The sequence below is a fragment of the Sebastes umbrosus genome, chromosome 14 (assembly GCF_015220745.1).
Source record: "Sebastes umbrosus isolate fSebUmb1 chromosome 14, fSebUmb1.pri, whole genome shotgun sequence".
In the NCBI taxonomy this organism is placed as follows: Eukaryota; Metazoa; Chordata; class Actinopteri; order Perciformes; family Sebastidae; genus Sebastes; species Sebastes umbrosus.
The window spans coordinates 3,375,671-3,402,030 of NC_051282.1; the positions used below are offsets into that span (position 1 = coordinate 3,375,671).

At 40.3% G+C, this 26,360-nt stretch overlaps 1 protein-coding gene across 2 annotated transcripts in view; it reads left to right on the forward strand.

Annotated features, from left to right (window-relative positions):
- The window catches only part of LOC119502231 (NLR family CARD domain-containing protein 3-like), a 31,534-nt gene extending 15,028 nt beyond the window's left edge, over positions 1 to 16,506 (forward strand). Inside the window, exons 7-12 of one of the 2 annotated variants that reach the window (XM_037793074.1) lie at positions 5,250 to 5,426; positions 7,358 to 7,531; positions 9,502 to 9,675; positions 13,377 to 13,550; positions 14,421 to 14,594; positions 15,969 to 16,506. In XM_037793074.1, coding sequence (XP_037649002.1) covers positions 5,250 to 5,426; positions 7,358 to 7,531; positions 9,502 to 9,675; positions 13,377 to 13,550; positions 14,421 to 14,594; positions 15,969 to 15,981 — 886 coding nt within the window. In that variant the 3' untranslated portion in view covers positions 15,982 to 16,506. Of the gene's footprint in view, positions 1 to 5,249; positions 5,427 to 7,357; positions 7,532 to 8,270; positions 8,445 to 9,501; positions 9,676 to 13,376; positions 13,713 to 14,420; positions 14,595 to 15,968 lie in introns of those variants that run through there. The other variant, XM_037793075.1, reaches the window with a different exon arrangement.
- The last annotated feature ends 9,854 nt before the right edge of the window (positions 16,507 to 26,360 follow it).

Consider the following 26,360-nt stretch of genomic DNA (forward strand, 5'->3'; position numbering starts at 1 on the left):
TCACCGGATACCAAAACAGAAATAAACCGGCTCCAGAACCAGATCAGACAACAACTCACTCTGCACTCACAGCAAAGATGGAAATCATTCTACAATAAACTGGACAGCGACTACAGATCCAACCCATGCAGCTTTTGGCAGAAAATAAAAAACATGAACGGTGCACAAAACAAAAACAACATACCAACTCTCATACATCAAGGAGATCCATTGAAAATAACCAAGAAAAAGCAACCCTGTTCAGAAACCACCTCTAGAACACTCACTCCTGTCCCTCAGATCCACACTTTGATCACAACTGGAAAGAAACTGTCGACATGGCCACAACCAATCCCCCCCATCACTCACCTCAGCAGATGACCACCCACTGACACAACCAATCACCCCCCCAGAAATCAGAACTCACCTGAAAAAAAATGAGAAATAAAGCACCTGGAGAAGACAACATAGACACCATCCTGATCAAACAAGCACCAGACACCTACCTCAACCTGCTCTCCCTCCTCTTCACCACCTGCCTCAACCTGCTCTCCCTCCTCTTCACCACCTGCCTCAACCTGCTCTCCCTCCTCTTCACCACCTACCTCAACATGCTCTCCCTCCTCTTCACCACCGGTCACTTCCCCTTACCCTGGAAAACAGCCATAGTCACAATGATCCATAAACCGGGCAAAGATCCAAAACATCCCACCAGCTACAGACCCATCAGCCTCATCAGTCACATCGGTAAACTGTTTGAACGAATCATCACTGCACGCCTCACACAACACACAGACAACATGGGACTCCTGGGTATTCACCAAGCTGGCTTCCGTAAAAACAGATCCATCACCGACTACATCCTCAGACTATCAGAATCAATCACCCGCAGTTTCACCAAAAAATAATTCACCCTGGCAATATTCATTGACATTGAAAAGGCATTCGACAAAATGTGGCACAACAGATTACTCTACAGATTACAAGACCCAAAACTCCAAATACCACTTCCAATATACAACATCATTTCAAGCTTCCTCCACAATCGACAAATAAAGGTCAAGGTCTCCACTTCGCTCTCCACCCCTTTCACTCCCGAAGCTGGTGTCCCTCAAGGTGCAGTCCTCAGTCCCATCCTCTTTCTCATCTACATCTCCGACGTCTACTACCCCCCACCCACCAAAGGACACATCTCACCATTTGCCGACGACCTCTGTTACTGGACTCACTCCAAATCAATTCCACTGGCTGCCAAAAAACTCCAAACATGCATCACAACAATAAAAACCTGGTCCAACAAATAGAGAATCAAACTCAACCCCTCCAAAACTCAGCTCATCCTGTTCACCAGAACACCCCTCTCCATAATCCTCCAAAACAAACCACCATAACTATCAAACCCACCCACCACCACCACCACCACCAATATTAACCCATGATCACATTTAACTCTATTTACAGTCCACACACCACATACAACCACAACATCCTTTTTTTATCCATCATTCTCTTTTAAAACATCATATTTTTATCCATCACCCTATTAAACACCATCCTTTTAGCCATCATTCTTTTACTTCTATCTATCTACCTGTTTATATTTATTTTACTTTATTTTATCTTATTCTTTTTAATCTTGCCCTAATTTGATTTGCAGCCTGACTAACAGCCAGCTACCCCACCCCTCTCAAGCGCACACACAAAGACACATTATATTGATCTTGCCCAGTTATGTTGGCTTTTATAAAAAAAAATTAAAGTTTTCTTTTTTGTTTGTTTGTTTATTTCTTTGTTTATTTGTTCTTTGTTTTCTTTGTTTATTTTTCTTTCTTTAATTTATTTTTCTCTCCATTTGTTTTATCCATACTTCATTTTTTTTATTTTGTTATGAGGAAAAACAAGAAAAAAAAAAAGAAAACTCATCTGGCCGGGCCATGATGCCGCAGCACCAACTGGGCTCCTCCTCCATCTCCTCGCTCCTCCTTCCAACGACCTCCTATTGATAGAAAAGGGCAGAAGCCCTGAGCTATCTAACAGGCTCACGAATTGACGACGACGACGGCACATCTCCTGGAGCTGCAGCACACTCTACTCCCGGCAAAGCAGCCACCCGGCGGCGGGGAGGACGAGTCGATTTCTTGTTTCTGCTTCTTCTAATTTAATCCAGACAGTGCAGTATCTGTTCACATTATGGCTGCATCCCAAATCTCTTAATTTTCGTTTCCTCGCTCCTCGCTCCTCGCTTGAACCGGAAGTTGTTCTGGTGCGCCATCTTGAAGACCGTCCCAAAGCTCTTATTTGTGCACCGAGGAGCGAGGATACACCAGTGTATCCTCCAAGGAAGTCTTTTACCAACCGACACGCCCCCTTATTGGATATCAGTCACTGATTGGACGCTGCTGCCGACCGGACTGATCTGATAACTTTACCTCTCAACATCACTGGAGTTTCATACCGGAGTGAAAACAGATCACAGATTAAACCTTTTATAGTTAAATTGTCTTCTGATTCACCATCTAGTTAAAAATCTGTGTTAACTGTAGCTCTGAACAGCAGCAGAAGAACCTGCAGTAGCTCTCCTTCACACATCGTCAGTGAAGCAGCCTGACACTGAGAGGGGTTTATAATACCTGACAAATGGACCTAGAACATCTTTCTGCATTTATTAGAAATATTTGACCTTTCATGATCTGTTATTTCCCCCGTTAACTTTTATTAATGATACTATTAAAGTTAGAGAGAGAAGGAGAGTCTGTCTGTCAGCAACAAACACCTTTTACATCATTTATCCTCATTTCCATTCAGTCACATGAGATTTGAAGACCGTTCCAAAGCTCTTAAGCTGCATCCCAAAGCTCTTAATTGCATCCCTGTTTCCCTCACTTGCGTCTTTTCCTTGCGTCTTAGTCCCTCCCACCAGGGCAGCATGGAGAGATGCAAGGAAACCATGCAAGGAGAGAGGAAACGAGGAAATACGATTTAAGCGACATGAGACGGTCGTTTCCTCTGAAGCGTCACGTGAAGCAACGTCCGTTTCTGATGACAGCAGCAGCTGACCACAGCTGGATCAGCTGTCAGTCAGCTTTAACAGCTGTTTATGTCTGAACTGTACTAATACTAATAAAGACAAGTGCTCTTTATATTATTTATTCATTATTAGCGTCTGTAGTTATTGATATTCTGCTTGTGAGCTCATTATTTCATAACCCAGAATATGACTACGGTGTTTTTTGAACACTGGACATTATTTATTAGGCTAAAGGGAAAATGTAAATGATGTAACTCATATCAAACCGACGTTCAGGAATGATCAGCCTCATGTGACTGAATGGAAATGAGGATAAATGATGTAAAAGGTGTTTGTTACTGACAGACAGACTCTCCTTCTCTCTCTGACTTTAATAGTTTCATTAATAAATGTTAACGGGGGAAATAACAGATCATGAAAAGACAAATCATTCTAAAAAATGCAGAAAATTATTTTAAATCAGTTCATCAGGTATTATAAACCCCTCTTAGTGTCGAGCTCCTTCACTGATGGTGTGTGAAGGAGAGATACTGCAGGTTCTTCTGCTGCTGTTCAGACCTTCAATTAACACAGATTTTAACTAGATGGTGAATCAGAAGACAACTAAACTATAAAATGTTTAATCTGTGATCTGTCTTCACTCCGGTATGAAACTCCAGTGATGTTGAGAGGTAAAGTTATCAGATCAGTCTGATCGGCAGCAGCGTCCAATCAATAACTGATATCCAATAAGGGGGCGTGTCGGTCGGTAAAAGACTTTCGGGGAGGATATACTGTTGTATCCTCGCTCATAGCTCCTCCGGCAAGCCTCCTCGATCCTCGATCCTCGCTCCTCGATGCACAAATAAGGGCTTTGGGACGGTCTTCAAAATGGCGCACCAGAACAACTTCCGGTTCAAGCGAGGATCGAGGAGAGAGGAAACGAAAATTAAGAGATTTGGGATGCAGCCTTGGTGGAAGTAATGCACCTCTAAGCTGGTTTGTCAACTGTAAATAAACACTAATGAAGAAGAAGCGGCACATTACACGTTACCTTGTGTGTTTTTGGGCTCATCTCTTTGCCACGTCTCATCTCGCACAGGTTGTTGATGTAGGCTACTTTTGAATTTGCCAGTCATAATGTCATATTGTCATAATGACAAATGTCGGTTCTGCTGGTTAGCATAAAATCAAACCGGTTTAAGTTTGTACACCGGACCAGACAGGCAAAACCGAAAATCTACCCAACTCTTTCATCAGCCACCGTAAACTACTGGTTATACGAGACAAAGATTGCCGTTGTAAAACTCCTGAGTGTGTTGAATCGGGCAATGGTGCATTTTATTGCTAATGAATTCAAGTTGTGTTCCATAATCTTGATTTTAAGTCTTTCCTTTTATTCTGTTACTCACAGAAAGAAACTCAGGTGTTTCTCTCTCTTGTTGGTGTAGAGAAGAGTAGTAGCAGGAAATACACAGCTTCCACCAATAACAGCGGTCTGATGAATATATAACAGCAGAATGCTAGAATTCTGACTATTTAAGAGATCTAATACACACCAAAGATCAATGTTATGTTTTTAATGCTGATTCACTGATAACATCTTTCTGATGGCATTATGTTTAAAATAATGAAACCTTATTGGTTCGTTAATTGTGTTTGTGAGCTGAATACGTTTGATGCTCAGAAAAGAGTGTAAATGACAAAACGCCATGCAGTCATCAAAATATCTAGTTATATGAATGTTTAATTATGAACAAGTCTAATATTATTACGTGATTTGTTTAATTTCTCTACTGTTTAGCAGCTGAATTTTCCCATTTATGGACGTGAACCTGACAGCAGCAGGTAGCAGCAAAGAGAGGTCAACTTCCTCAACTGTATTATTATTACATATTCACTGAGTTTTGAAAATGCTTTTCTAATCAAGAAGGCCTCATGCTAACTTTGTGGAGACAGACCTGGGATCAGATCACACTTACAGATTGGACATTAGGGAAGCCTCAATGTAACTTAATTTTCTCTCTCTCCATCTGCAAGATTAAAGAAAAACAAATATTAAAAGTCTGCAGGTTAGAGAGAGAGTGATGAGAATTATTGTTTCATGTCAAACAGTGAGATAAGATTAAATGAACCACTGATGTGAGGAGCAAATGTTAATCAAAGAAGTATATATGAAACTGGTTAGTCATCAAATGCATGAAGTAAATATAAACTGTCCTCTTTCATAATAACATATTTTGTAATTTGTGTGTCATGACAGACTTTCTAAATGTGGACTCTCAGATACTCACTGTGAAGTTGTGGCCTCAGCTCTGAAGTCCAACCCCTCCCATCTGAGAGAGCTGAACCTGAGTAACAACCACAACATGCAGGATTCAGGAGTGAAGCTTCTGTCTGCTGGACTCGAGAGTCCAAACTGTAGACTGGAGAAACTGAGGTCAGTTCACTGACTGTAACTTATGTAGTTTGTACACACACTCTCTATGCACTGGCTCTGCTCCAGATGGCGCTAGAGAGGGACATTCTTGTTTTCACGTCGGCCACCGTAGCTCTCCAACACGTTTGGCACACAGGAGAGGCTTCAGTTGGTTGCAATCTTCTCACCTCACCTCTACATACCGGCAGATCCTACATACTGGACCTTTAACCACAGACCTTATTTCAGGCATCTAACTAAAAACACATTCAAAAAACCCACTGACTTCCAGACGAGGCAACAGGAAGTGCTTAAATGCTGACTCATTTCTGGGTTTTAGGACTCATTCCTGTAGCTTTCTATTTGAACATGTCTGAAGGTGCAGCACTCTTCAACAAACACGTATTGCACCAACTTAAAGGCAAGTAACTGATGATTATGAATGACATCATCAAATTAGAGGTTTCTCTGGTTCTGAGTTATTTCCCGCATTCTTTTTGACAGCAGATCTAACTGTGTTCTGTTTTCATGTCAGTATTGTCTAATTATTTGAATCCAGACATTTAGATTGCAACAACAACCAAATAAATATTCTGCATCAGACACCTCTTTGCAGGTTCATATTCTTTTCAAGTTTATCTGAATACAATAATCACATGTTCATATGTACATTCAAAGAGTTATTGATGTATGTCATCATTCCTTCTGTCTGTGAAGCAATCCCCGTATAACCTGAGTGTTACGAGATAAGGGCAAAATCCACAGTCTTGTTCTGTGTAAAATGACCTGTAAAGTTGATCTTAAACTAATCGGAGGCTTTAGCAGTCTGAGTTAGATGAATTAGGGTAGGGTGACTTGGAGAAAATCAAATATCACAATATTGTTTACCAAATACTTCGATATCGATATTGCGATGATATTGTAGGAATGACCATTGGTGCTTTCTCAAAATATTTACACAGTGAGATATTTGATAAATGATCAAAGTGTCAATAACAAATAATAGAACAGCTAGAACAGTCTGGTAAGTTCAGAAAATTACATCACTTTACCGTAATTTAGCCTTTAAAACCAGGAAAAGACAACACTTATGCCATATCACGATATTACGATATCAAAAATCTAAGATGATATCTCGTCTCATATCACAATATCAACATAATATAGATATATTGCCCAGCCTTAGTATGTATCCATTAAGTATGTTGTGTTTGAAAATGTCCTTGTTGAGCTGCAGGAGGAATAGTAACACAAAGAGGGAATTTGGTACTAAACAGTCTGTAACTTTGGGCAACATTGATTTTTTAATGCCAGAATGGATATATTTACTCCATTTGAGTCTATGTGGAGGTAGAAGGAAGTTACCGCTTTTATTGTTGTAGTCTGAGTGACGTGACGTCATATCCGTTCCAACCAAAACAAACCAGCTGGCCACCGCGAGCTGAAACGAGAAAGTATAAAACGGCGGAGGGTCTGTGTGGATTCGACCTGCACCCTCCCATTTTAAATCCAAAGTGGTAAACACTACACATCCAGTAAAGTATGGAAACACTTTGGGTTTCAAACATTGCAGGGAAAGCAGAGCTAGACATCACGGATAAAGCTGCATGCTAACTCTGTCACGGGCAGGAAACGTTATCATATTGCGGTAACGTGCGGTCGAGCCGGCCGTCTCTCTCATCTCCGTGGTCAAATGGGCCGACGATACAACTGTAGAGAACCCTTATACTGACATTTATGTTAAATGCATTCAAACGGCCCCGATGGAGCTGACCATGGATGTATAAAGAGAACGGAACTGACGGGAGAGCTAGAGACCACCTTGGAGAAGTTAGAGGAAGTAAACACGTGTGACTACGTCCGGTTTATTAAATGAATTACATTATTAAACATTGAATGATTTCAAGCAGGAACGTTGTCTTCTAAACTTACATCATTTATTCTATATTCAGATTGATGAGGTGCAGGTTGTCAGAGATCAGCTGTGCTTCTCTGGCCTCAGCTCTGAAGTCCAACCCCTCCCATCTGAGAGAGCTGAAGCTGATTGGAAACGAGCTGCAGGATTCAGGAGTGAAGCTTCTGTGTGGTTTTCTGGAGAGTCCAAACTGTAGACTGAAGACTCTGGGGTCAGTTCACTGACTCTCTGTTACTAATATAGATCTTGTATATTTAATTAACAATTGAACCTAATTTATGTACAAACATAACTTACATCCATAAAGTTGTTAATGTCCTTTTGTTCATATTTTCATGTTTCTTGAACTAAATTTAGTCTGCAGTCACAAAAGACTTGTGTTTCTTAAAGAAACTGTAGAAAATGTCCACTGTTAGTTGTTAAAGTAAATTAATGTTTATCATTGTTGGTAAATGGTCACATCTGGATACAGAAGATCATCTGAACTAATATTGGTTTTACATTCATCAAGTTTACTTCATGAAGTAGAAATATTTGTCTGGTTTCTGTTTATTTAAATGTGTTTTGTCAAATAATGTCTGATCATTGATATTGATCCTTCTGAACACACACACACACACACACACACATACACACACTCACGCACACACACGCACACACACACCCACACCCACGCATACACACACATACACACGCAGAGATCTTCAGCATGTTATTGATGTGTGTTGACATGAATAGGTGTATGAATGTTGTGGTGACATTTGGATGATGTCTGTAGAAGGCTGATATTATGATGATCCACAATAACACAATGACAAAGTCACTCTACTCATTTTAGGGAAAAGCTCATTGATTAGGACATAGTACTGTTGAGCTACACATTTATAACCTGAACACATCTGATTGGATTATAAAGTGATTTTTATCTTCATCATTTATTCTTTATTCAGATTGGGGAGCTGCAGGTTGTCAGAGATCAGCTGTGCTTCTCTGGCCTCAGCTCTGAAGTCCAACCCCTCCCATCTGAGATACCTGAATCTGGATGACAACGAGCTGCAGGATTCAGGAGGGAAGCTCTTGTGTGGTTTTCTGGAGAGTCCACACTGTAGACTGGAGACTCTGGGGTCAGACACCATTCTTTACTTCTGTACTGAGATTAATATGATGTGAAAGTTGTGGTGACGCTAAACTTTAGACATAAGGCTGATATTATACTGATCCACACTGAGGGCCCTATCTTACACCCAGCGCAAAGTGACGCAAAGCACAGTTTCAGACCAACGAAGTTGTCATTTTCATGCCTAGCACACACATTGTGTAAGTAGCAAATGTACTTTTTGCAGATTTTTTTTGTTGCCTGATTTTCTTCCCTTTCCCCCAAAATCCATCCTGACATATTTAACAGATTTGGAAACTTTGAGATCTTGAGTTGAATCTTGAATCAGTTTCTGTGGGTTTTTATTTGTGTTTGGCTGCACAACATGAGTTAGTATAGATGGATCCACTGGTGGAGCTGTCAGAGTTTAAGAGGTGAAGTCACTACATCTTTTTTGAAGTAGCAGCACGTTGTCATTAATATTAATGAGAGCTCTGTTTCAGTTTTTGTATTTTACAGTTTTTAACCTGCATCCAGCGCCACACGCTGCCCCTCTTATCCACACACGTTCACACACACACACACATAGGGCGGCCACATCCAGAGAATACACTGTTGTGTTTATTTATGTCTTTGTTAAGCGTCCTTGGGTTTCATGAAAGGCGCTATATAAATCCAAGCTATTATTATTATTATTATTATTATTACACACACACTCAATATTATTATATTCACACACTTATATTTATATTCCATATTGTATATAAACCCCTCTCATTGTAAATAATGCCATTGTCCCTACAATTTTTAGCACATTTTAAAATTATTTGCGTAGTTGATGTTGTTTCGCACAATCTTGTGAGCACTGCCACTTTGCATTTCACTGCACATCCTGTATGAGTATGTGGCAAATCAAAATCTTGAATCTTGAATCTTGAATCCCGTTAGCTTCAGGTGTTTGGAGTTTACATTTTCTAAACTTCTACGTTCTAAACCTTCTTCAGCTCTGAACACATTATTAAACATTGAATGATTTCAAGCAGGAACGTTGTCTTCTAAACTTACATCATTTATTCTTTATTCAGATTGAATAGCTGCAGGTTGTCAGAGATCAGCTGTGCTTCTCTGGCCTCAGCTCTGAAGTCCAACCTCTCCCATCTGAGAGAGCTGGAGCTGAGTAACAACGACCTGCAGGATTCAGGAGGGAAGCTCTTGAGTGGTTTTCTGGAGAGTCCACACTGTAGACTGGATACTCTGAGGTAAGATAAGATAAGATAAGATATACTTTTATTGTCCCCGTGGGGAAATTTTTCCTGGACTCCGTCCAACTGCAGTTACAAGCAAAAATTAAAACAGCATCAACAACAATAATAAACAATTCCACATCAGACAGGGAAACAGTTTCACAGAAACAGATGTTTCAACACATACAAAGTCCATGTACATAATGGCACATACGATCACACACACTATCACACACACCATGGCAGGTATTGCACCGGTAGTGCACTGCACCGTCTACCGTGTTGCCCATATTGCACAGTAAATAGTCCAATATTACACATATGCAACATATTGCACTGTCCCAATTTAACATATTGCACTGTCATTATGATAGCCTGATGTTACGAGTTGTTGAGGAGTTTAATAGACATCGGCAGGAATGAATGTTTGTAACGGTTCAATCTGCACCGTGGGACTCTATATCTCCTGCCGGAAGGTAAAAGTTGGTACTCCTGGTGTAAGATGTGAGTTGGGTCTGACACAATGTTCTGTGCCTGTCTGATGACAGACTGCTCATAAAGCATCTGGAGGGTAGGGTGGTTTTTGACCCCCATAATCTTCATGGCAGTCTTCACCAGGCGAGAAATCTGTGACCTCAACTGCACAGTCAGGTTACCGTACCAGACCGTGATGCCATATCTTACAATACTTTCCAAGACAGCCCGGTAGAAAAGCAACATGATCTTCTGCTCCACTCCATAGAACCTGAGTCTGCGTAAGAAGTACATCCGCTGTTGAAGTTTGGAGCAGAGGTTTCCAACATGTACCTTCCAGCTGAGAGTGTTGTCGATGTGGACCCCTAAATACCTGTATGAACAGACCTGTGTGATAGATGTATTTTTAATAACCACAGGCTTGAGGTCACCCACCATCTTTGGGTCAAACACCATCTCCTCTGTCTTCCTCACATTCAACTCAAGATGGTTGTTGTCACACCACTGCACAAATTCCTCTATTTCAGAGAAATCGTCCAGTGGGCTGCTATCCCTGTGTAGCAGGCTGAGTATGGCTGTGTCATCAGAGAACTTAATAATAAAGTTCTCAGGATGGGATCGCTTATAGTGATTTGTGTATAATGTAAAGAGGACTGGGGAGCTAACACAACCCTGAGGTTTACACTCATCTCCCTCATCTTTCCCATGAGCAAGTGCGGCTGCACGGTGTTGAAGGCGGACCTAAAGTCAACAAACAACACACGTGCATAAGCTTTTGGATCCTCAAGATGTTTACTTACCAAATGAGTGATACATTTAACAGCATCATCTGTGCTGCGGCCTCGCTTATAGGCAAACTGAAAAGGATCTAAATGCACCTCCACCTCCTTCCTGAGCAGTGTCACCATAATCTTCTCAAAACACTTCATGACAATGGATGTCATAGCCACCGGCCTGAAGTCATTGTTGACCTAAGGGCTCGTTTTTTTAGGGACCGGTGTGATTATTGATTTCTTCCAGAGGGAGGGGATGGTGTGAGAGTCAACAGATTTTTGGAAGATGGGGCACCATGCTGTTGTTAGCTCCTCTGCACATGTTTTAAGAAGAAAAGCAGATATCCCATCTGGCCCTGTGGCCTTCTTAGTACACAGTTGTTTAAAAAGTGATTTTATCTTATGAGGTTCCATCACCAACCTGGCGTCCTGCTCAGAGACAGAGATTGAGTCAGAAACATCTCTACATTCAGAAGAAAAGTCCCTTGTTTCAAATCTCAGGTAAAAGTCATTTAGCTCCCTTGCTTTTTGCAGATCGTTGGGGGTGCTGAGATTTTTATGAGATGGAGCCATGTTGGTGATTTTCTTCATAGTATCCCACAGTTTACTTGGGTTATTAGCCACCATTTTTTACTTCTGTACTGAGATTAATATGATGTGAAAGTTGTGGTGACACTAAACTGCAGACATAAGGCTGATATTATACTGATCCACACTGAGGGCCCTATCTTACACCCAGCGCAAAGTGACGCAAAGCACAGTTTCAGAACAACGAAGTTGTCATTTTCATGCCCAGCGTCCACGTTGTGTAAGTAGCAAGTGTACTTTTTGCTGATTTTTTTGTTGCCTGATTTTCTTCCCTTTCCCCCAAAATCCATCCTGACATATTTAACAGATTTTGAAACTTTGAGATCTTGAGTTGAATCTTGAATCAATTTCTGTGGGTTTTTATTTGTGTTTGGCTGCACAACATGAGTTAGTATAGATGGATCCACTGGTGGAGCTGTCAGAGTTTAAGAGGTGAAGTCACTACGTCTTTATTGAAGTAGCAGCACGTTGTCATTCATATTAATGAGAGCTCTGTTTCACTTTTTGTATTTTACAGTTTTAAACCTGCATCCAGCGCCACACGCTGCCCCTCTTATCCACACACGTTCACACACACACATAGGGCGGCCACATCCAGAGAATACACACACACTCAATATTATTATATTCACACACTTATATTTATATTCCATATTGTATATAGACCCCTCTCATTGTAAATAATGCCATTGTCCCTACAATTTTTATCACATTTTAAAATTATTTGTGTAGTTGATGTTGTTTTGCACAATCTTGTGAGCACTGCCACTTTGCATTTCACTGCACATCCTGTATGAGTATGTGGCAAATCAAAATCTTGAATCTTGAATCTTGAATCCCGTTAGCTTCAGGTGTTTGGAGTTTCCATTTTCTAAACTTCTACGTTCTAAACCTTCTTCAGCTCTGAACACATTATTAAACATTGAATGATTTCAGGCAGGAACGTTGTCTTCTAAACTTACATCATTTATTCTTTATTCAGACTGAATAGCTGCAGGTTGTCAGGGATCAGCTGTGCTTCTCTGGCCTCAGCTCTGAAGTCCAACCCCTCCCATCTGAGATACCTGTACCTGAGTGAAAACAAGCTGCAGGATTCAGGAGTGAAGTTTCTGTGTGGTTTTCTGGAGAGACCAAACTGTGGACTGAAGATTCTGGGGTCAGTTCACTGACTCACTGTTACCATTGTAGATCGTATAGGTTTAATTAACAATTGAACCTAATTTATGTACAAACAAACAAATGTATTTTTCTTCGTATTTTCATGTTTCTTGAACTAAATTTAGTCTGCAGTCACAAAAGACTTGTGTTTGTTAATGAAACTGTAGAAAATGTCCACTGTTAGTTGTTGAAGTAAATTAATGTTTATCATTGTTGGTAAATGGTCACATCTGGATACAGAAGATCCTCTGAACTAATATTGGTTATGCATTGATCAAGTTTACTTCATGAAGTAGAAATATTTGTCTGGTTTCTGTTAATTTCAATGTGTTTTGTAAAATAATGTCTGATCATTGATATTGATCATTCTGAACACATACACACACACACACACACACACACACACACACACCAAATGCAGCTGTTTAAAGGATTAATATAGTATTGATACTTTAATTCCAGACATGACAGAGATCAGCAGCATGTTATTGATGTGTGTTGACATGAATAGGTGTATGAATGTTATGGTGACATTTGGATGATGTCTGTAGAAGGCTGACATTATGATGATCCACAATAACACAATGACAAAGTCACTCTACTCATTTTAGGGAAAAGCTCATTGATTAGGACATAGTAATGTTGACCTACACATTTAAAACCTGAATACATCTGATTGGATTATAAAGTGATTTTTATCTTCATCATTTATTCTTTATTCAGATTGGGGGACTGCAGGTTGTCAGAGATCAGCTGTGCTTCTCTGGTCTCAGCTCTGAAGTCCAACCCCTCCCATCTGAGATACCTGGAGCTGAGGAACAACGAGCTGCAGGATTCAGGAGTGAAGCTTCTGTGTGGTTTTCTGGAGAATCCACACTGTAGACTGGAGTCTCTGGGGTCAGACACCATTCTTTACTTCTGTACTGAGATTAATATGATGTGAAAGTTGTGGTGACACTAATCTGCAGACATAAGGCTGATATTATACTGATCCACACTGAGTATCTTAATGCTAAAGTCCATTTTCTTCTTCAGTGGTTTAGTCCATTGACCGGCAGAGCAATGTTAAGCTACACAATTAAAACCTTAATTTATCACAACACCTGACTCTCATCATGTTTTTTTTTTTTTTAAATAAATTATTATTAAAAAAAATACATAAATATGAAGAAAAAGTTAATTTCTATTTCAGCTATCAGACAATAATAAATATATTCAGTATTTACTTTTTGTAAAAATTGTATGAAGCTATATGATGCTCATACTGACTGAATAGTTGAACCTGAAGATGCTTTGATTTTATGACTCCACTATTCCTAAAATATATATTGTAGATGTCTTATCTTATATATCTTTTGTTCACATTTCCCCCAAAATCCTTCCTGACATATTTGACACATTTGGAAACTTTGAGATCTTGAGTTGAATCTTGAATCAGTTTCTGTGGGTTTTTATTTGTGATTGGCTGCACAACATGAGTTAGTATAGATGGATCCACTGGTGGAGCTGTCAGAGTTTAAGAGGTGAAGTCACTACGTCTTTATTGAAGTAGCAGCACGTTGTCATTCATATTAATGAGAGCTCTGTTTCACTTTTTGTATTTTACAGTTTTTAACCTGCATCCTGTTGGCTTCAGGTGTTTGGAGTTTACATTTTCTAAACTTCTACGTTCTAAACCTTCTTCAGCTCTGAACACATTATTAAACATTGAATGATTTGAAGCAGGAACGTTGTCTTCTAAACTTACATCTTTTATTCTTTATTCAGATTGAGGAGCTGCAGGTTGTCAGAGATCAGCTGTGCTTCTCTGGTCTCAGCTCTGAAGTCCAACCCCTCCCATCTGAGAGAGCTGGATCTGAGTGGAAACAAGCTGCAGGATTCAGATGTGAAGCTGCTGTCTGATCTTGTGAAGAGTCCAAACTGTAGACTGGAGACTCTGAGGTCAGTAGAGGGTCGGAGTCGGTCCATGCTGGTTTCAGCAGTATTGTTGTGATGTGTTTTCTCCGTTAAGCTGTGAGAGGAGAACGGTGACACAGAGAGAGAGAGAGAACAGTCAGCCAATCAGATCAGCCAGAAGCTTCTTGTGATCATGTGTTAGAGTTGATGTGAAGAAGATGTTGTTGTTGTGTTCATGTCTCCAGGAAATGAAGCTGGATTACAGCTGACAGCATCACAACATGTATAGAGACAGTGGTCCTCATCCATCAAACTGTCGTACCATCAAATCTGATCAGAAAGTGTTTGTTCTCTCAATGATCAGTTCATCTTTGTCACAGCTCTGAGATCAGTCTGACTGAAGCCTCAAATCACTGGCTCTTATTTCATAGAACCATCGTTACATTTAGTAACCATGACGTGGTCTTTATACAGACCAGAACCTCTGCTAAAGTCCAGTAATCATTTGTAATTCAAATGTCACTGAGACCTTGTTTTCTAACACCTTTGAACCCTAACAGCAGTAAATCCATCATTAAAGTGAGCAGTGAATGTCTCTCTGATTCTGCAGTAATGATGCGTTCAGGACTCTCAGCAGTTTATTTCCACTGTGTACTTCAGTGAAATCTACAGACTTGATGACCAAAGTCTCTGCAGGTCTGTGAGTGCTGAGCTCAGTGTGTTCACTCCAATACGTTAACATGAGAGCTGAAAGGAAGCCGGCTACGCTACACAGACTGAAGTCCCTGCTGCTCTTTATACTGGATGATTTATTTCTATTTTACCTTTATTTAACCAGATAAGTCAATTGAGAACCAATTCTCATTTACAATGATGACTTAGCCAAGAGGCAGCGACAGAAGGCAAGGCCATACAAGATATTAGATCATAGAACATAAGTACGATAAGTGCAATAAAAGATTAGACAAAATTAAAACGTCACAATATATACAGTATATACAACAATATATATATATATATATATATATATATGTGCTGTGTTCCAGAGAGGCAAATTCAGAAGCAGGTGCAGTGATCAGAAACTATCTCTTGTAATGAGTTATTAAAGGAGGGTAACGGGATGAGGGTGTGGAGTTTTAGTGTCTTTTGTAACTCGTTCCAGTCACTAGGAGCAGCAAACTGGAATGAGTGACGACCAAAGGAGGTGCAGACTTTAGGAACGACCATACTGATGAATTTGCTAGAGCATAAATTGTGGTTACTGTTGGAGATATTGAGTAGTGAGTGGAGATATGGAGGTTGGTTCTGCCAATGATAGTTTTATAAATGAACTGTGTGCTGCATCACTGACTGACAGCTGATGAAGGGAGTCTCTGTAAACACTGATTCATGACTTCTGTTCTCTTCTTCTCTCATCAGATGGAAGGAGTGATCTCTGTCAGAGTCTGAGTGATCAGAAAAGTGGATGTGTTGAGAGGATCAGCCGTGTCCTGATGATCCACAGAGGTTCACCACCTGGACCTGGATCTTATTAACTCTTTTTTTTTTGTTCATTCATATATTCTGAACCCAAAGTGCCTCTGCAGAATAGTTCAGTTTATGACAACATAACTGTAGATGAACACATTTAAATAGATCTTTCTGCTTTGCTTTGTGTTGCAGCTCCACTCTGTGGAACGATTGAGTTTTGCTGTTTATTTCCACATATTTCTAAATAACAGTGGAAGTTAATAAAGTTACCCTATTAAAACCAAGCCCTCAGGAAGAGCGCCCTCCACACCTTCGTGGGATGGTGCAGAGGGTACAGAGCCGCTTCAACCACCACCCCCCCGAAGCCCGCAGCAGAGTAGAGCAGGTCTAGCATAATGAAGGTGCAATGGAGGTGCCTGCTATTTAAAGAGCGGGTCCATTATTATTATTATTTAGATTTTTTCTAGGTGTGTGTTCCTTATATCAAATTTTGGTCAAAGTACTTCCACAGTAACAAGGTTTTGTTTTATTTTCTACACACAGATAACCGTACTTAAACTATTTTTAGACTAATGCTGCCCTGCACTCCGTGTCATAAACTGCCTTACATTTTAAACTGTACAGAAAGTAGTGAAAGTAACTGGCTGTCTTTAAACCAACGCTACAACGCTGTGTCCTCCCTACACATGAAATCATACCTGATGTTCTCCTGGCACTGCTGTTGGTCCCTTTAAGGACCTGACGTCTCTTCTCCGCTGCTCTTTCGTAGCCCAACCACAAAGTAGAATACAGGTTTTCCTACGTTAGATTTTTGTCGACAAAATGAAATGAGCACACATACGGGGTTTAGGGTAGTCTCTTCAAGTTTAGGTTTCTCAGCCACAGTCTTCTGGATTCCCCGTCTGAAGGTCGGCGATGGAAACTGTACCGTTGGTCACAAAAACAATCCCTTTTTGTTTTGGGTGCATGTTCAACACACTGTTGTTGAAGCCACAAATTTAGCTTTGTCTGAATATTAGTACAGCCGCGAACAGCACAACAAGTACCAGAGCTCCGCAAGGACATTTTAGAAAAACGCAAATTTAACGTTAGTTAAATATCTGTTAAAAAGGTGTTTAAAAATGGTTGTCCTATGGGACTAACTAGCTTACTGCTACTTCCGCTACCTCGATGGAAGTTAGGCCCATAATCATTTCTACAGTAACGCCCCCCGAGAATAAGGTGGATAAAGAGTTATTTAGCACCAGGCTGAGAAGCAGTGTTTTGCTGCTCCTGTATTTCACCGTAGCAAGGTGAGAGGTTAAACCACCGGAGGTCAGCAAAAACAAGCTTCTCAGGGGTTGTTGAGTTACTCTGGAATCCAAGGCACTTTCAGGTAGACGTAACCTGAGGTGGGGCTACCAACATGTGCAAAGCCAGAGGGCTTTAGAAACTCCAGTAATCTGGAGAAAAATGTTGGGCACTCAACATCCTTGGCGAATCCTGTTATCTTCTTGTCAGTCAAGTGCTGGTTACAATTAAGAAGAAATTACAATGATGATTTATGTTTTCCATCTTGCATAAAAAGGTTTTGGTTCAGTAATGGTCATTTCAAACAGTAATCATGCTTATACCGGTTATTTGGTGTGCAGTTTGCAGGAGCTTAGTTTAGTTATTATACTGTAACTAATAGGGGTGGGGAAAAAAATCCATTCACTGATTTTGAAATAGATTTTTTTAAAACCAGGATCAATATATTTGCTTCATTGAGTCTATGCGGAGGTGGAAGGAAGTTACCGATTTTATTGTTGTACTGTAGTCAGAGTACCGTGACGCCATATCCATATCTGTATCCGTCAACCAAATCAATCCGCAGTCGGCCGCAGCGTGCTGAAACGAAAAAGCGGAAAAACAGCGGATACGACTTGCACCCTCACATGTTAAATCCAAAGTGGTAAACACTACACATCCAGTAAAGTATGGAAACACTTTGGGTTTTACACATTGCAGGAAAAGCAGAGCTAGACATCAAGGCTAAAGCTGCATGCTCACTCTGTCATGGACAGGAAACATGCGGTCAAGCCGGCAGTCGCTCTCATCTCCGTGGTCAAGCGGGCCGACGCTACAACTGTAGAGCACCCGTATACTGGCATTTATGTTGAATGTATTCAAACGGCCCCGATGGAGCTGACCATGGATGCATAAAGAGAACGGAGCTGAAGGGAGAGCTCGCAATGACCTTGGAGAAGTTAGAAGAAGTATACACGTGTGACTACCTCCGGTTTTCAAAATAAGGTGTTAACAAAGGGAACTGTATACAAAACACATATATGGAAATAAGATTGATTGTATTATATTTACCAGAAATATAAAACATTACATGTTCCTTATAAATTAAAAAGAAAATACCACAGATTTGTAAGGAAAATGTCTTTATTCTTTGATTTTTAGGTTGCTGGAAAAAATTTAATAAATACTATACTTTACTTACTTCTTTTTACGGGATTACTTTAGATTTTCCAAAGTAAAAGGCCCTAGAAGTGTATGATTTAACTTATTCCCATGGTCTAGTGGTACAAAAGTTAACGGAAATCACAATAAATCGCGATTTTCAAGTCGCAATACTTGTAGAATCGCAATACTTCAAAATCGCATACATATTGAATCGTGATAGTATTGAATCAGGAGATAGGTGAATCTTCCCAGCCCTAGTAACTAATGTATCGTGCACATGCAGTGACAGGTAGATGAAGCTGTATGACATAGGTGGAAAAGAGGCAAAGATAGTGGTGAGCGGACTAGGTAAGTAAGGAGAACGACAGGTAGAGTAGGTAAGTGAGGGAGATGACAATACATGGGAAAGGCTGAGTAGTTACAGTAAGTGAAGTTTGTTTGGTGAGTAACATGTCGATCAAGCTGAGTGACAGCTGGACTAAACATAACACTAGCTCCATTCTACGTTTCATGCTTAAAATATCTAGGACACAGACTGTGTCTAAAGACACATAAATATGATGATCTTTCTTTATTTGTTGACATTGGCCATTTTATGGATTCTTCACAAATGAAGAAAGAACATCTGTATTTACAACAAATAATCCATATGAATAATAAGCATAAGCAGAAATGAGTCTGACAATTCATTCATGCTGGTGCAGACACACAGACACTGTGCTTCATTAATGAAGCATTAATAACCATAATGAAGGGCATGAAGTCATGCTTCTCTTAGTGTACCCATGCACACTTAACTCCACACAAATACTGGTGTTTCTGTAGCCTGAACTGAGAAAGGTTCCAGTCAGGCCAAATATATACACACACACTTGCAGTTAGAGAATTTCCTGGAGGATTACTAGTGTGGGAAATGAAGTCAGGCATTCAGGGTGATACCATTTAACTTGAAGTCAATCCCAGTTGTTTGTGCAGTGCCGTGGAAAGCACAAGGTCTGCAATGATCTTTAAATGAGCCATTAATACTAACACACACTGAGGGTCAAGTAGAGTTTGATTTTTACAACTAAATACTGTATATTACTGCCTACACAGTGCAATGTTACAGTATATAATAGGTTCCCAGTGCCTGTTGAGCGACTGCCCAAAAGTGATCCAAGCAAATCTCCTTGGGTGGCCTCCAGGAACCCCTTGGGGGGTGAAACATAGGCACAGTTTGAACTTTAAGGTTGGGGGTTCACAGAAAATCGAAAGTAACATACTGTACACAACTTGTACAGTAATAAACTGTTGAGAATACAGTATTATAGTTCAGAAGTTTACTTAATTTTGAAAGTTAAAATCTCTAGTTTTCATTTTGAGACTTATTTCAGAATAAACATGAGGTCTCGGGAACAGAGCAGTAGCTTCCGTCTGTTGTTAACTGTCTGATCTCTGTATCGTCGTCCTCTCTCTACGTACCTCCTCTTCCTCTTCCACAAAGCTGACTTTGGTCTTTGGGAAAAGAAGGTGAGTTTTCTTTGTCTGTCTCCCTCGAATACATATGCTAAATATCACTCAAAGTTAAATGTATCAAATTCAACAATATTCAACAAACAAACAGCCTGATCTTTTGAAAATAGCCCAGTTGTTATGGAAACCAAGTACGCAATGACACTTATCTGCCCCAGTCTTTAGCTAAACTCAATGAAAAGATTTCAGATGGACTTTATATCTGTGAAATAATATTAGCTAACACTCTGCACTTCAGCAGATATGAGTCGGCTTATTGTGTTTTTATACATTCCATCCTTTCTTGTAGTTTGAAGGAAATACTAACTGTGCAAATTTGATTAAGGTTTGTGTGCACATTCATATTCCCCAGAGGGTGAACTTTTCTCTTTTTTGACTGTAGTTCGAAATTAGTTCTTTTCAGATTCAGTTTATTTTTCTGATAGACAGTTGACATTCCTCACATTAAAGCTAGGGTTGGTAATGTTGAGAAAACAGCAAAATTACACTAAATTTTAAAAAAATTATCCAACCTAAAAAAACTTCCCAGTGTTGCCAACTCTTCTCCAATGAAAGTAGCTAGCAGCTCCAACAGTCCCTAAATCTAGAGAGAAAGTCACCAACGCTGACAGTCCGTCCCTTCAGGCCTCCCTCTAAAGACATTCCCCCCAAATTATCATAAAGAACGTAAACAACGGACATGGTTATTGTTAGTACTCACAGTGGTCAAGCTAGCAGCTTGTGGAAGGCTCCGAAGATCCGCAACGAGTGCACGGCAGGTAGGTAGACGGACAGGTAGCCCGTCCAATCATTATATATCTTTTATTTTATTTTTGTCAGAGCATTTGATTTATTGATTGCTGTCGGAATGTAATGAGAATTTCAACTAATATAACAAAAAAATATTTTTGAAGCTTACCAACTCTAGCTTTAAAGCTTCAGTAGTCAGTATATTTTTGGCATCATTGGGCAAAAATTCCATAATAACCTTTCAGCATATTGTAATTCAAGTGTTCTGAGAGAAAACTAGACTTCTGCTCCTCCTCATGGCTCTGTTTTCAGGTTTTTTCTTGGTCGGAGTTCGCGAGTGATTGACAGCCGGCTCTCATAGACGGCAGCTGGACAGCAGACCTCAGATCAGCTCTTACTGCTTGTTTTCCTCCGGTCTGTGAAATCTTGCAGATGCCGTCAAGAGCACTGGAGGACACCGGAGAACACCGGAAGACAGAGGAACAAGATTTTTTTCAGGTTACCTGTTTCATGTACTACTGTCACGATGTAGCGACCGACAAATAACTTTTTTTAATCATATTTGCTCCAATCTCGCCTACTTCAGCTTTAAGACTGCTTGCTCTAATCAACCAGTCACACATTTTTGTTTCATCATTTCCGGTCCCCTTCTCTCTCCCCACAATTCCTGTTCCGTTCCATCTAAAAAATGCAAGAAAAACATATTCTTGCTGTTAGCCTGTTCCCAGTGCTATTTAACGGCACATCATCACAGTATACCCACTACAATAAACTAGAATACACCAGTGATATAAATACACAATATATTCAATAGATAGCCAAACATTGACAGTGCAGCATTTACAGTACCTTCATGATTGATGAATAGTGTTTTACAAACCTGCAATTAAGTGTTAAACTGACAAACTTTAAAATGCAAGCGTTACAAAGCTTCATTGAAAACATTTCCATTCAAGGACAGTCAGATGAGACATAATTACAATTACAAAATTGATGGTATAAACAAACTTTTGATTAATTACCAATCTGTATTCTGTTCAATTTTAGCATGCAAGAATAAATAAAGGAGTTTTACATCTTTTAATTCCCAAATACTTAGATATCAGTGGTACAAATCAAGCTAATTCAGCCAGATTCTACCTTCTAGCATTTCATCAGTTACCACCAGTGAAAAAAAGGACAAACCTGAGGAATGCTTTTTAAATTGTTGGAGTATTTAAAAACTGAAATTCATCCAGTAGCACACGGGGTAAAGTCTGTCATTCATGATTGGTTCTAGATATCTTGGTACCAGCGGACAGATTGGATAGACATGTGAAATGGTTTAAATATGCACAGTCCATACGTGCTGTACACTACGTGTGCAGTGTGTGAGGTTAGGAATTTATCATGTTCTTTTACAAGGCCCCCTGAGCAGCTGTTTATGAACTGTAAAGGTGCTCCAGGTAAGATTTTTATGTCAGAATCCAGCTGTCTAATCAGCATAAATAACACAATGGGTCCCACTCACCAATAGTTGCTGAACATTCACTTTATTTTCCAAATGGTCAGTGATAAAATATTTACATGTAGTAGGCTATTACCCAGTTGTCTCTGCTAACTTTGTCAGCTACTGAAGTCTTTACGGCATGATATGGAAAATGATTGTATTGTGTGTACTATGCAGTGCACTATTAAAATGTTTCTATACAGACAATCCTCAGTTCCCACACCAGATGGGATATATATAATCCACACATTGTCTTCCACAAACGGGAAAAACCCGACAGTAAACAAGAGATGAGCCTTCAGGATCGTTGATAAACCTACAGTAGGCTACCCCGTGGGGTCTAATCATGAACCTTACGCCCGTGACAGGCACATTAAGCAGCACGTGGCGGCTGCGGAACCTGTTGTTTTTTTATTTCCGCGTCCATGTTAACAGGTTAAAGCAACCACGCTGCCCGCGTGAGCAGCGCGACTCAGCTCCATGTCAGCTGCGTCTCTTCTAGATATTCAAGGTCTTGCCTATTTTCACCATGAGTTGTGCGCAGATCACAGCAACAAGACAGTGAAAGTGATTTTTTTTACTGTATATTGACATTGTGTCAGCAACATTACTACACTTTCAATGTGTGTATTTGTAGAATATGTCAATACGGACGTGAAAAAAAAGTAAAGATTTATTGTAAAATCAACACTTCCTGCTTTCATTTCAAAATAAAAGCCCTCGAGCGTTTTTTCTGTGGACAGAATTCCTTCATTTTTATCACGAGGCTTTTATTCTGAAATATGTGCAGAACAGTGTTGTAGAACATGCAGTGACTTGGAGAGCTCCATAAATGAATAAAGTACTGGCTTTTAATTGTGGATTATTAATATTATTTACAATGAGCACACGCTTCTTCAACTTTTTCTGTCTAAAATAAATATAAATTACATATATAATGAACTGAAAAGGCCATTATGAAAGGCAAACTCAACGTAGGAAGAAAGGGCTGGCAGCAGCAGTCCAGCAGCAGCCACAACGCTGCAAGTGTGGACGTCACACACGTGAAACACGCAGCCATTCAGCGAGGCTGCTGCCACGCACTGCTGACGTTCCCCTTATAGACAGAGCATTATACTTCCAAAGGACCCCTTACAAGACACCAGTGAGCATAGTTTCAATTGTATTATTTTCTTTTTTTTGCTTTATTATGTATGACTTGTATTTCCAAAAAAACATGGTATAGCTATTTGCTTTAAATGGAAATTGTTAAAACCTATTAAAAATATAGTGATTCTTTGCCCCAAAGCACAGGTTACAGAGCAGTGTATAGTGGTGTCCCCATGTTCTAACTCTGCAATGAAGCTGGCGGGTGAAGTGTTATCGTGTTCAATAGACATGATGGCAAGAACTGTAAAAATAATACCCAGGTTGTAAAACAAATAAAGGACGTTTTCCTTAAAGCTAATGCTACGCTTCATGTATCATATTCCACCATTTCTATGAGCCTTTCTATCTAAAGTGCTCTGGTATGTGGTGCCTGAATTCTTTGGCCCTGATAATTCACTGCAGACATCAAGCACTGTGCAAGAAGATTCCTTCAGGCGAGTCAGAGCATGAGCAAACACACACACACACACACAAACACACGGTTGTAGTCACACTCACACATGTATATACACACAGATGCACCGTCTGGAACTATCGGGCATATCACAGGAAACAGGGCAATTAAGCAGCCTCAGAGAGAGAGAGGAGCCAAACCCATGTGACTAAATTCCCACAGCCACCACAACATTCACACACACTCACACTCCTGTTAGGACTAGGGGTCGGGGGGGCTCTCATTAGCCCTGTGGCTCTAAACCAGGGAGGATTAATGCCACAGTGGCTTTTCATGGTCTGCACAGAGGCTGGTGTGTGTGTGTGTGTGTGTGAGTGTGTGTGCGTGTGTGTGTGTGTGTGTGTGTGTGTGTGTGCGTGACTTTCAGTTGGGGTTTAGTGGGCTACCTGAATGCAAACACACTGTGACTCCGCCCAAATGTGCTGGAAAGCTGCTTTGAGAGTCTAGTTTTTACAGTGTAGCAGGTTGAAATATAGCAACATGTCGCTAAAGACAAACATACCGTAGCTTTGTTCATTCATGTTACCAGGAGAAATAAAATTAGCTCTACCATGACAATTATATTAACGTTAAAGAACGAGTTATTATAGGTAAAGTTTTTTCTTAAAGGGACTGTTTGTAACTTTTTAAGCGTATAAATGTACCAGGTCGGGACACATGCGCGCTCGCATATGCGCGCTCGCATGTGGCCGGAGCCTCGTCTCCTCTGCCTGCTCGCCTTCACTCAGACAGCATGCGCGTTCTTGTGTACTCGCTCCACCTCTTGAAGTGAATGCGCGTACACTCCACACTGCAGAAAAGTTAGTTTAGCTCTGAGAATATCTAGTGAATGTACAGTGGACGTTTGTGCATAAATAAATGCTGCAGCTCCTCCGGACCAACAGAGCTTTCTCGTGTCTTGTGAAGTGATGCGTCAATGATCAATGTTACGTCGTCGTCTCGTTACCGACCGGGTGCCGGTGTCTTCCTGCTCACTCCGGCTGCGAGCGGAGAGAGCAGGGTGAAACCCTGCGGAGCCCCGCTGCCTCAGCCTGCGCTGATGCAGGAAAAGCCATCACTAGGATCAGATCTAAATCATGTTCATGGAGAGACCTTCGTCTGGTCAGCTAACATTACTGCCAAGCAGGTGAAATATAGAGGGATATTGTGGTTTTAGCTGACGTGTGTCGCCTCACTGTTTTGAGCGTTGCTCGTTCATGTCTATTGAGAGCGAGCAAGCGCGAGCTCAACGCTGACTTTCGTTGATTTCACGGCCACAGGTGTCGCTGTTAAGAAGCATTTCTGAAAGTTACAAATAGTCCCTTTAAAGCTGAAGTAGGCGCGATTGGAGCAAATATGAATAAAAAAGTTATTTTTATAAAACGGTCGCTATATCGTGACAGTAGTAAATAAAACAGGTAACCTGACAAAAATCATGTTCCTCTGTGTCCTCCGGTGCTCCTAACGGCATCTGCAAGATTTCACAGACCGAAGGAAAACAAGCAGTCGGAGCTGATCTGAGGTCTGCTGTCCATCTGCTGTCTATGAGAGCCGGCTGTCAATCACTCGCCAACTCCGACCAAACGGTCAAACTACGCCGCGCTGATCAAATATGAATCAATATTATGTTACGTTAATGCCTAATTCTCTCCTCAAATGTTTTCAGAATAATTTTGTGGTGCACAGTTTAGCTGTAAAATGAGAAAGTTTGTGAACCAGCAGCCATGTTGGAGTATCTTGAAGGAATACCATCTGTGATTGGTCAAAGTCTCCCGTCACGGGCTAGATTTTCTAAAGCCTGAAAACAGAGCCATGATGATGTGCAGAAGTCTAGTTTTCTTTCAGAACACTTGAATTACAATATGCTGAAAGGTTATTACAGAATTTTTGCCCAATGATGCCAAAAATATACTGCCTACTGAAGCTTTAAAGCTAGAGCTGGTCATTCTGGGGGAGTGTCTTTGGAGGGAGGCCTGAAGGGACGGACTGTCAGTGTTGGTGACTTTCTCTCTAGATTTAGGGACTTTTGGAGCTGCTAGCTACTTTCATTGGAGAAGAGCTGGCAACACTGGGATGTTTTTTTAGGTTGGATAATTTTTTTTAAATCTAGTGTACTCTTGCTGTTTTGTCAACATTACCGACCCTAGCTTTAATGTGAGGAATGTCACCTGTCTATCAGAAAAATAAACTGAATCTGATAAGAACTAATTTCGAACTACAGTCAAAAAAGAGAAAAGTTCACCCTCTGGGGAATATGAATGTGCACACAAACCTTAATCAAATTTGCACAGTTAGTATTTCCTTCAAACTACAAGAAAGGATGGAATGTATAAAAACACAATAAGCCGACTCATATCTGCTGAAGTGCAGAGTGTTAGCTAATATTATTTCACAGATATAAAGTCCATCTGAAATCTTTTCATTGAGTTTAGCTAAAGACTGGGGCAGATAAGTGTCATTGCGTACTTGGTTTCCATAACAACTGGGCTATTTTCAAAAGATCATGCTGTTTGTTTGTTGAATATTGTTGAATTTGATACATTTATTACAACTTTGAGTGATATTTAGCATACAGTATGTATTGGAGGGAGACAAA